At 45.3% G+C, this 12,488-nt stretch overlaps 1 protein-coding gene across 1 annotated transcript in view; it reads left to right on the forward strand.

The window, feature by feature from the left end:
- The window catches only part of robo1 (roundabout, axon guidance receptor, homolog 1 (Drosophila)), a 523,895-nt gene that overhangs the window by 401,023 nt on the left and 110,384 nt on the right, over positions 1-12,488 (forward strand). Inside the window, exon 6 of the mRNA XM_069892429.1 lies at positions 9,955-10,075. Within this exon, the coding sequence (XP_069748530.1) occupies positions 9,955-10,075 (121 nt within the window). The remainder of the gene's footprint in view (positions 1-9,954; positions 10,076-12,488) is intronic.

Here is a 12,488-nt window from a genome sequence, read left to right on the forward strand (position 1 = left end):
AGACTAGGTTCTCAGTTCTGAAACAAAAAGTGTGAAAAACACTCTTGAGCCAGGCAGCTTCTGTGGAGAGAAGTGTTTCCTGCTCATTGTTTCGATTTTCACCATCCGCAATGTTTTGATTTTTAAATGCTGGTCTAATTTGTGTGAGAGAGTTTGTGTACTCTGAGTTCAAATTCAAATTTATTATCATCCGAATGCACAAGTGCAACTCGACCAAACAGAGGTGAGGTAACTTGGAGGAGTGGTGGAAACATATGGAGAATAAAATGAGACTAATGCATCATTCCGGAATCTCACAGAGTCTCTCACATCTCAGAAATTCCCAGAGTTTAGCACATTCCATGAAGTACTTTCTGGAGTGGAGAGCACATTGTTTTCTGCAGGAAGCAATAGACAATATGAGCAGGACATCTCCCACTATGTGATGAGGATTGCACCTTATAATTCTGCAATGTGGAGAGATTGAGGTCTGTATTGGCCAGGAGGAGGTGTGCCTTGTGGCAACGCGATGGGCATCAGGGATCCTTCTCTGTTATAAGGAAAAAGGCGTGGACAGAGTAGATGTAGAATGATTGTATCTCATGGTGAGAGAGTCTAGGATAAGTGGGCACAACTTCAGGATCGAAGAGCATCCACTTAGAACAGAGATGCGGAGGAATTTCTTTAGCATATGCCCAGTATCTGCTGGTATGATTCGAAAAATAGCTGTTAATAGATTTGGTTATAATTCTAATCCTCAAACCTTTGCTAAGGTTTCAAAGACACCTTTCCAGAAAGTATCTAGCTTTGAACATGACCAGAACATGAGTTAAAGTGGCGACCTCAACTTTGCCCCTACATTGGGAAAAATGCAGGTCAACTTATCTTTAGACTTATGTCCCGGTGTACTACCTTGAACTGAATCAAAGAATGACGGGCACAAATTGATGAAGTATTTACTAGTTCAAAAATATGATCCCATTGTTCGTCCCGAGGCAATTCTTGGAATTCCAATTCCCAAGCACCTTTAATTTTATCATTGGATATTGGCCACAAGTTGAGTAACCAATTATATATTGTAGCTATTAACCCTTTTTGAAGTGGATACACCTGAAAAAGGGTGTCTATCATATTAGATGGGTAAGCAGAAGGATAATTTGTAAGTAAAATACACAGAAAGCCCCTAATTTGCAAATACCTAAAAATCTGTGCCTTGATCAAATCATATTTGTCTGCTTACTGATTGAAAGACATTAAGCAGTTTCCTGCAAATGGGTCAGAAAAAGTTATTACTCCTTTCATTTTCTATATTGAAAAAACCTGATCAATCAATGATGCTTTAAAAAAGAAATGAAAATTGTTTCTAAAATTTTCTAAAATAGACTAGCCATTCTCAACCTTTTGTTTTCCAGCTATGGCTGCCTTTAGACTCTGCTCAAAGTTTATGGGGCCTCTTCCCTGTGAAGCAGTCAAATTTAGTTGGTTTCTTTTGTACTTCTATCATACCAACTGCATAAAAAAACAGAAAATATGAAGGATTTCATCCGTGGAACCCACCCCCACTGAAATGTACAATGGCCCCCAGGAGGGCTGTATGGTCCCTATTGAGAATGGCAGGTCTGGATGAGCATTTGAATTGCACAGGCATAGAGGGTTCTGGACCAAGTGCTGGAAGATGGGATTAATGCAGATAGGTGTCCACTGTTCAGCACGGATGTGATGGGATGAATGGCCTGTTTCCATGCTGTATGACTTTGTTTCCATTAGCTTCATCAACCACCTCAGACCATAAAACCGATGATGAAAATCTTTTAACTCCTCATACCCACCAGGGTTTGCTGAAGTACAGAAGCTCCCACAGGTTTGAGAGTGGTTCCATATTAGACCAATCAGGGTAGCAGATTTAGGACGGAGATGAGGAAGAACTGCTTTTCCCAGAGGGTGGTGAATCTATGGAATTCACTGCCCAATAAAACAGTAGAGGCTACCTCAGTAAATACATTTAATACAAGGTTGGATAGATTTTTACATGGTATGGGAATTAAGGGATATGGGGAAAAGGCAGGTAGGCGCAGGTGAACCATGATTTCATTGATCAGCCATAATCTCATTGAATGGTGAAGCAGGCTCGACGGGCCAGATGGCCGACTCCTGCTCTTATTTCTAATTTTTTATTTTCTGTCTCCTTCTCTCAATTCCTTCACTCTCCCTCTTTCTTACCCTTCTCCAATCTTCTTTCATTCCGCTGGGAGAGGAGAGGAAGTGCAAGGCAGAATGTCATTGCTTTACTTTCATGTCTTGGGGGTAGTGAGCACAGGGTAGAATGTTCACCCCTGTTGCCTTTGATGCCCCACACTGCCCGTCCCACTTCTCTTAATCTCCAGCCACTTAAACATCGCCTGCCAAGATCTTGTTTGGGCATTGTCTGACAACTGTAAAAAGGACACCCGTCCCAAACATGAGTGAACGAGATCTCACCTGTCTGTGTAATGCTGACAGGTGAGATCTTTCACTGCTCTTTGAGAGTGGATCATTTTGACTTGAAAGTTCTCACTCTCTGAAATAAACAATGATTATGGGTTGTCATCTGCTCAGATGTTTGCAGGTGAAGACATTGCCCTAGTCTGGATGTGTTTGATGATGGAAATCTACACTGATTGCAAAATGCTTTCAGCGTATAGTTCAAGTAAAGGGAGGTGCTGTATCTTCTTAAAGAAGAGCGTGTGGGGAAAGGCACTGTGCTCCAAGGACCCAAGAGCTAGCAAGGACTCAGATAGAAAGGATTTGGATGGAGCTGTAAATGAGCTTGGTGCAGCAAAGGCTCAGCCTGCGACTGTGGTCATTGGAGCTTTGGAGATTCAAGAAATAGAACATTACAGCACAGTACAGTACATAATGTGGTTCCAATCTAGAAACACCAAAAAAATAACTAAATCCTCCCTACTTCAATACCCTCTATTTTGCTTTCATCCATGTACCTGTTTAAGGACCTCTTAAATGCACCTCTTGTCTCAGCCTCCACCACCACACCTGGCAATTCATTCCAGACACCCATTACACTCTGAATTTTTTTTACCCTGACAGCTCCCCTAAAAGTTCCTCCCTTCACTTTATCCAGATCTCCTCTGGTGTTTGCTAGACATCCCAGGAAACAGGTGCTGGCTGTCCACCCTATGTAGGCCTCTCATGATCTTGTAGACCTCTTTTAAGTCTCCTCTCATACTTCTTCGCTCCAAGGAGAAAAATCTCAGCTCTGCTAACTTGCCTCATCAGACATATTTTCCAGTCCAGGCAACATAGATGTGAGAGAGTTGGAGGGTTATGGGCAAGGAGCAGGTAGGTGGAACTAGTGGAGTTTCACTTAAATCAGTGCGGACTAGAAGGGCCGATATGGCCTGTTTCCGTATTGTAATTGTTATATATGATCACGGTACATGCTCTCCAAAGCTTCCACATCCTTCCTGTAATGAGGTGAGCAAAAATGGAACATAATATTTTGTGTAATCACACCAGAGATTTCTAGAGCTGCAACATCACCTCATGACTCCTGAACTTAGTCCCCCGACTAATGAAGCCCAGCATACCATAGGCCTCCTTAACGATCTTATCAAGCTTTGAGGCAACCTTGAGAGATCTATGGTTTATCATAGTGAAGCATCCTCATGTGGCAGCCCACAATTGCAGAGATCGGGCAGGCACATTGTGGGGCAGCAGACATGGACAGAGATTGGTAAAGTGACTCTCCGGACAACGAACCAGCAGGGGTAGAAGCTGGGGCTGAAGCCTTAAATTGGCATTGGTCAAGCTGCCCAGCTAAATCAGCGGAAGCAGGCTGGGGAAGAAGGGCATTCATATGCATAGACATTCCCGCCCGCTATTGTTATCCATATGGCTGACTCAGTCAATCAGCAAAAACGGCGGGAACTTGAACAGTATAAAACCAGCCTTTCCAGCCCTAGTAAAGGAGTGAACTTAACCAGCCACACTGTGTGTGTCTGTTTCTTTATAGTGGTCGGCTACAATACCACCAACCATGTACTCTGCTTTCAAATTTGACCTTTCAAAATACGTCGCCTTACACTTATTGGAATTGAATGAAAGGGAAACATACAGAAACCTATAAAATTATGAAAGGAATGTATATCATAGAAATAGGGAGGCTGTTTCCACTGACAAATGAGACTATAACTAGAGGATAGAGCTTCAACAGTAGCAGATTTAAGACAGAGATTCTCCCACAGGGTAGTGAATCTGTGAAATACTCTCCCAACGAAACAGTAGAGGCTGGCTCATTAAAGGTTTTGAAGACACAGGGTGATGGATGATTGAAGAACAGAGGAACTATATGTTACGAGTTACAAGCAGGGTAGGTGGAACTGAGACCAATGCCAGATCAGCCATTGAATTGCGGAGCAGGCTCGATGGGCAGGATGGTCCCTCCTGTTCCTATTTCTTATGTTATTCTCTGTCAGTGGACCTGCTGATGGTCATCCACCTCCTTCACAGTCATTTGGAGACCATTCTCAATCAGTGGATCCATACGACTTACAATATTGTTCCTGTTTTTAATTCTGCTCCATCGTCTCATGCACTGTCAAATGGAGACCACCCGCAAATTGGAGGAACGATACTTAGTATTCCATCTTGGAATTCTCCAACCAGACGTCATTAACTCCAATTCCCATTAACTCCCACTCCTGACTCACTCTATTTCCCTACCCCTCTGTCTCCTTTTCTCCAGCTCTCTACCCTCTCCCCTTCCTTATCCTACCAGAGAATGAGACCCTGTGACCTTTTGCCCCATCACTTCCCAGCTTCTTTCCCTTCCACCTGTATGCACCTATTTCCTCTTTCTTGTTAGTCTGTGCTCCTCCCCTTTCCCCCTTCCTCTCTTCCCCCTCCCCTCACATTTTTATTCAGGCCTCCACCTATTTTCCACATTCCTGACGAAGGGCTCAGTTCCGAAATGCCGACTGCCTTTTGCTTCCTATGGACAATGCGTGACCTGCTGAGTTTCTTAAGCACCTTTGTGCATTGAACTAGACCCCAGCATCGGTGGATTTCCTTCTTTAACTTCTCACATTGTCATTCAGGGACCCTTCTCCTGTGTTGTGACAATCAATCACACTCTTGATGCTGATTGAACCAACTCCCTCCCCACGTTGAGCCAATGTGATTCTCCCTTTAACCATGAAGGATGTGGAAGGAACAATGTTTCAAGGTGGTAGAAGGTTAATGTAAATGTTGGATTATTTACAAAGTGGCTTGTTGTTCTCATAATGCAAAAAATAACACATTGCAAACTGGCAGCCAGACATTTGAAAATGATAGAAGCTTAATCTGACTGGGTTGCTTGAACTGAGAGAGCGACTAATAAGTTTTGTGCATCGATCCAGATGCCTGTTGTTACAGAGGTTCAAGGAATTCTACTGATAGCCAGCAATATTGTTTGGGACCTCAAAGATTTCCGCTGTCAGTCCCACATAAGGGAGAAGCTAGCAGGGGCCTTTCCCATTCAACCAAGCTGGATTCGATCACCTTCTCTGATCTCCAGGCGAGCCAGGAAATAATTGCTGCTTAGTGCAGCACAGGAAGAGCTTCGTTAATGCAAGAGGTCTTGCAGCAAGGGTTCCCGTGACCTGTCCCTCACTCCCGAGACCAGTGATCACTGCAATTTCAATTAACGAGATAGCTGGTCCATCTGGGCTCCACTGTTCCATCGATTGCATTGACTTGTCATCTACAGTCTCTTATACCCTGAGTTTCTTCATTTGGTTGGTTTCAGAGAGGTGCAAACCTTCCTCTCTTGTACAACTTTCACCACTTGCTGCTTATTTCAAGGGAGGTGCATTGTAGTTGCCGACAAACTCTCCCTCCAACCTTCTCCCCATAACCTTATTCCTCCCCTCCTCATTTCCCCACCCTCCACCCACCCTCTTCTCATATTTCCAACCTTCCCCCTTCCCCAATTCCCTGTCTGTTCCCACCCACCTTCTTGCTATATTCCCCAACTTCATCCATCCCTCCCCTGGACTCCAACCGACTGCCTCACTATACATACCTCACCACCTCTACCCATATCTCCAACCTCTCCCACCCACCCCACTCACCATAGACCCCTTTCCTGCCCACTCTCTCCCCTTATTGGCCCACCCCCTCCAACCACCCTCTCCTCATATCTCCAACTGCTCCCACCCACTATCTCCTATAAACCCCAACCCGGCACACACACCATTGGCATGGTTAGCACATTATTGCTACAGTGCCAGCAATCAGGACATGGGTTTGAATCTTGCGCTCTGTGTGTGTGTGTGTGTGTGTGTGTGTGTGTGTGTGTGTGTGTGTGTGTGTGTGTGTGTGTGTGTGTGTGTCTGCATGGTTTTGCACCGGGTCCTCTAATTTCCTCCCACCATTCAAAACATACAGGGGTCATAGGTCAATTGGATGCAATTGGGTGGCACGGGCTCATGGGCCAGAAGGGCCTGATACTGTGCTGTATGTCTAAATTTTTAAAACTATCCCCTAACTCCTTCCATCCACCTTCTTTTCCATATAACCATCTCATCCCACCCACACTCTTCCCATGTTCTTGGAGGTGTTCATTCATGGCTGAGGGGACAACTCAGGTCATTGCCCCAATATTCTCCTACAGGCAGCATGCTTGCCCTGAGATTCTGGTCATCCTCCTTTTGCTGTTTCTACATTGGTTGCTATATTGCAATGGGACATTTCATTCAAGGTTACTTCAGGAACTGTGGATTGTTCAGAGTCTTTTTGAAGTTATGCAAAGCCCTGTGGAAATCATTTCATGTGCAGGACTGTAAGAGAAGGGCACAAGACATGGAGTATGATAAAGCCATCTGGCCTGTCACTCCACCACTCAACATCTGGCCCTGGACACAGCTCCACTTAAGACCAGAAGAGACCATAAGACATTGGCCATTCAACTCATCAAGTCTGACCTGCCATTTAATCATGAGCTGATCGATTTCCACCCTCAGCCCCACTCCCTGGCTTTCTCCCCATAACCTTTGATGCCCTGGATAATCAATTTAAATTTAGACATACAGCATGGTAACAAGCCATTTCAGCCCATGGATCTATGCTGCCCAATTTACACCCATTTAACTTACACCCTGGTATGTTTTGAATGATGGACAGAAACCAGAGCCACCAGGGAATATCCATGCAGACATAGGGAGAATGTACCAACTCCTTACAGTTGATTCGAACCCCGGACCCGATCGCTGGCACTGTAGGGGCATTGCGCTAACTGCTATGCCCACCATACCGCCCCAGCATAGATCAAGAATCTATCATTCTTTGCCTTAAATGACCTGGCCTCCACAACAGCCTATTGGCAACAAAGTCCATGGATTCACCACCTTCTGGCTGAACAAATTCTTCTGCATTTCTATTCTGAGCAGGCGTCCTTCAATCCTGAAGTTGTCTCCCACCATGGGAAACAACCTTTCTACTTTACTTTTGTCTATGCCTTTTTCCTTATAACAAAGAAGGATCCTAGCCAGCTATCGTGTTACTGCCAGCTTCATTGTCACAAGGCACACCTCTTTGTTATCCTGGCCTATATGGACCCCAATCTCCCCACATCGCCGAATTAAAACAGGCAGTCGTCATCACATCGTGGGAGGCGTCCTGCTCACGTTGTCCATTGCAACTCGTCTACATCTACTCTGTCCATGTCTTCCAACATTTGAAATGTTTCAATGAGATATCCCCCTCATTCTCCTAAATTCCAATGAGTACAGGCCAAGAATGCTAGACCCTTCTCCTGGAATCATTCTTTTCTTAAACGAGGAGCCCAAAGCTGCTCACAGTACTCCAAGAGCGGTCTCATAAGTGCCTTATAAAGCCTCAACATCACATGCCTGCTCTTATATTCTATTCCTCTCAAAATCCACTTACCCATCATTATCATACCATTCAGAAATCTCACTTTTCTGTCTGTGTCCATTAAGGACATCTACAAGAGGTGGTGTCTTAAGATAACAGTTTCTATCCTCAAATCCCTCACCGCCCAGGCCATGGTTCACCATCAGGATGGAGGTAAAGGAACCTGAAGTCAAACACCCAATGGTAGGACATCTTCTTCCCCCTCCACTATCTGATCCTGAATGGACAGTGACCCACAGACACACCTCAGTTTCTTTTGCACTGATTTATTTTTTAATATAATTTATAGTAATATTTGCACACGTAATGCTGCTACAAGCATGACAATAAATTCTGATTGTGATTAAATACATTTAATGAGGCAGCCTCCACTGAGTCATGGGCAGAGAATTCCACAGATTCACTGCTGTCTGAATCTTGAGGCTGTGCCCCCTAGTTGTAATCTCACCTACTAGAAGAAACAACCTCCCTGCTTCTATCTCCCCTTCTTCCCTCCTCCTCCTACCTCTTTCATTCAGGCACTTGCCGGCACTTTTTGCTCATTCCTTGACAAAGGACTCAGGCCTGAAATGTTGGTTGCACACATTTACCTTCTATAGACTCTGCAGGATCTGCTGAGTTTCTGCAGAACTAATGTGTATATCTTATCTATTTCTTTCATAATTTTGCATGTTTCAATCAGGATCCCCCCCACCGCCCCCCCCCCCCCCCCCCACCCTTCATCATTCTAAATGTCTGTAGTAACTCGTTCATTCCTCATTTCCTGAATAAACCTGGTGAACCTTCTCTGCCACAACTCCAAGGCCAGTGTACCCTTCCTCATGTAAGTAGACCAGAAAGTGGAAATGTTATCAACTTAGCCCAACACCAAATGTTATACCGTGGGTTCCATCAATACACCCCACTATCCCTACCCCTTTTTGTGTCCCAGAACACACCCATTGCTGCAGGATGTTTGAAATCCAAGAAAAAGCAGTTCTGACACTGCGGTTTTCAAGGAGAGAGGAGTCTAAATCCTTAGGAATTAAAAACGGTGGTCCTGCTGGAATGGCAGCACTGCTGCTGGTGTGCACTTGGGAGAGCAGGGAACGGAGACACGGCCCAGTCCCAATGCCGACATCACAGTACTGGTTAGTGTGAACAGTTCTTTTAGTTGTTCAGCATTTTCACTGCTCGTGGAAAGAAACTGTTCCTCAGCCTGATGATGGTGGCTCTGATCCTCCCGTATCTCTTCCCCGACAGCTGCAGAGTGGAAGGGGTCCTCAATGATTTTATATTCACTCTTCAGACAACAATCCTAGTAGATCACATCAAAGGGGGAGAGGGAAATGTGAGGGAATCAAAAATGGGATCAGTGTAGGGTTAGTGTAGATGCAATATTTACCCACATCACTAAAGAGATCAGTAAGTTTATTGTATGGCTGATGGTTGGAAATTGTGAATAAATTGACTATAATGTTTCCGGCCAAACAACTAGACTTCTAAAGTTCTCCATTTGGCAGCAAAATTCTTTAGGGTGTTGTGTGAGGGCCTTGGAGCACAGCATGTGATAATTAGTTCACCAGCCTGTCCTTCCCTTCCCTCTCTCACCATCGGGATCCCACCCTCAGACCCCAGCTCTCTCCACTCTCAGGTTCCCACCTCACCACCCTCAGGATCTCATCTCACCCCATGCTCAGTCCTCACCTCACCACCCTCAGGACCCCATCTCACCCCACGCTCAGTCATCGCCTCACCACCCTCAGGACCCCATCTCACCCCATGCTCAGTCCTCACCTCATCACCCTCAGGACCCCATCTTACTTCACACTCGGTCCTCACTCTCTACCTTGAGTTTCCATCTCTCCCCACCCTCAGGATCCCATCCTATCCCTGGGACCCCTCCCTTGGGCCTCACCCTCTGAACCCTATGTCTTTCCACTCTCAGGCCCCACTCTCTCTACCCTCAGGTCCCCACTCTCAGGACCCCACCTCTTCCTACCCTTTGGGGCCCCACCTCCCTCCGCAGTCCAGTGGCTTGAACTCACCAATCTAACCGCTGTGCCTGTTGAATCCGTGCAGATCCGAGGAGGAAAGCTGATGATCACCAACACCAGGAAGAGTGATGCCGGGAAGTACGTCTGTGTGGGGACCAACATGGTGGGCGAGAGGGACAGCGAGGTGGCAGAGCTGACTGTCCTGGGTGAGTGTGTGGGCTCTTGGGAACAGAGACAAATGTGGCTGCAATATTCACAGGAAATGGGGGCATAGTGGTGACCAGACCAGTAATCCCGAAACCTGGAGAAGCAATACAGAATCTTGAGTTCATAAAACCAGCGCAGCAGTTGCGGAATTTAATTTAAGTGAATACTCTGCAGAATAAAACCACCAATTACTCTTTAGAGGTAAAACACAAATGTCTGCAGATGTCTTGGTTAAAGTAAAAGCACAAAGTTGGAGAATCTCAGCAGGTCAAACAGTGTACTTCATATTAGCAAAGGCCTGAGCCCTTTATCAAGGTATCCTCAATTACTCTGTAATGGTAACCATGAACCCACGGGTATTGGTGACAGGGAGACTGGGCCTAGATGGGAGACAAGACCATTACGAGACTGCCGTGTTGGATTCCCATTGGGAAGCCACTGGCTTTTTGATTAAAATTTAAATGTAATTTGCCTGTTGTATTAATATTAAAGCTGATTTTTAAGTTAAATGCAACCAGTGACACGATTAGTATTGTTACTGTGTTCTGCGAACGCCTTCCTTAAATCCAAAATGGCACCGTGTGAGAGATTTTCTTTTTGACATCTGCCTGGATAGCACGCCAAACTTACCTTTTCACTGTATCTCCACATGAGTGATGGTAAACAATTCAATTCAATGGTTTACCCGTTTTTGGGGGGAGGAGATCCACCAATGGGATTAATTGCTGTCTTGAGATGACCCAGAAAAAGTGAAGCAGCCAACGTTCCAGGTCCAAAGCTCTCTGCAGACCTCCTTGTGTGGATGCTGACTGTTTCCAACATCTTTCCCTTTTATCTCAGATTTACAGGATCTACAGCTTTTAAATTTTTTTTAGACATACTGCAGAGTAACAGGTCATTTCAGCCCACGCCGCCCAATTACTCCCCATTGACCTAAATCCCAGTATATTTTGAAAAGTGGGAGGCAACCAAAAACCCACCCAGATATAAGAAGAATATACAAACACCTTTCAGACAGTGCAGGATTCATACCCTGGTCCCAATTGCTGGCTCTGTAAAGGCGTTGCTCTAACGCTAGGCTATCGGTGCTGCACCATTAACTTTGTAAGCCAACAGGGTTACAGAGGTAGCTGACCACACTGCCCACAGATGCTGGTCTTGGTGGGCGTAACCCATAGTCTGAAAACGAATGGCAAAACTCACCGTCACTTGCTAACATTTCTAAGGGACCTCTGCCTGCCTCTGACCTCTGCCCTATCTTGACGTCAGACTGCTCTGCTACAGGATTGGTGGGTTAATTGGCCACCAATTTTCCTGAGAGCATAAGTAAGAGGGTGATTTTGAGGGGCAGTTTATTAACATAGTTTAATTTAGGAATACAGCACGGAAACAGGCCCTTCCACCCCACAAGCCTGTGCCGCCCAAATTAACCTACTAACCTCGTACGTCTTTGGAATGTGGGAGGAAACCTGAGCATCTGGAGGAAACCCGAGTATCTGGAGGAAACCCACGCAGACATGTGGAGAACCTATAAACTCCTTACAGACATGCTAGAATCGAAGCCCTGTCACTGGCACTGTAATACTGTTCTTCTAACTGTTAACTAATGTATGAGGAGAATAATATTTTGGATTAATATTGGATTAGAGTAGTTAGGTAGTCAATGGTCAAATGTAGACACTATAGGCAGAGGAATCTGTTTTTGTACAATTTCTCACTGTGACTTTCAGACAAAAATATTGGAAAGTCTGAAGCCATGAGCTATTTCCATTTGGCTTTTGGTAACAATAAAGGATGAATCTCCTCACTGAAAATGTGCCAGTGATCTGTCTTTATATGGAGGTTTGTGGGAGCAGGGATTTAATTTTTGTGCAGCAGGAAATCTCCTGGCTCTAGGACCTGTGGATGATTAAGTCATCACCTTTATTTATCGTTCATACCATGCTCGCACGGTAAAGACGAGATACCATTTCTCCAGGACCGCAGAGCATATTTACATAAATATAAAATAGAAGTTAAACACATAAAATATTAAATATTGTATATTCTTTGGCTTGGCTTCGCGGACGAAGATTTATGGAGGGGGTAAAAAGTCTACGTCAGCTGCAGGCTCGTTTGTGGCTGACAAGTCCGATGCGGGACAGGCAGACACGATTGCAGCGGTTGCAGGGGAAAATTGGTTGGTTGGGGTTGGGTGTTGGGTTTTTCCTCCTTTGCCTTTTGTCAGTGAGGTGGGCTCTGCGGTCTTCTTCAAAGGAGGTTGCTGCCCGCCAAACTGTGAGGCGCCAAGATGCACGGTTTGAGGCGTTATCAGCCCACTGGCGGTGGTCAATGTGGCAGGCACCAAGAGATTTCTTTAGGCAATCCTTGTACCTTTTCTTTGGTGCACCTCTGTCATGGTGGCCAGTGGAG

This window comes from Narcine bancroftii, chromosome 7 (genome assembly GCF_036971445.1).
Source record: "Narcine bancroftii isolate sNarBan1 chromosome 7, sNarBan1.hap1, whole genome shotgun sequence".
Classification (NCBI taxonomy): Eukaryota; Metazoa; Chordata; class Chondrichthyes; order Torpediniformes; family Narcinidae; genus Narcine; species Narcine bancroftii.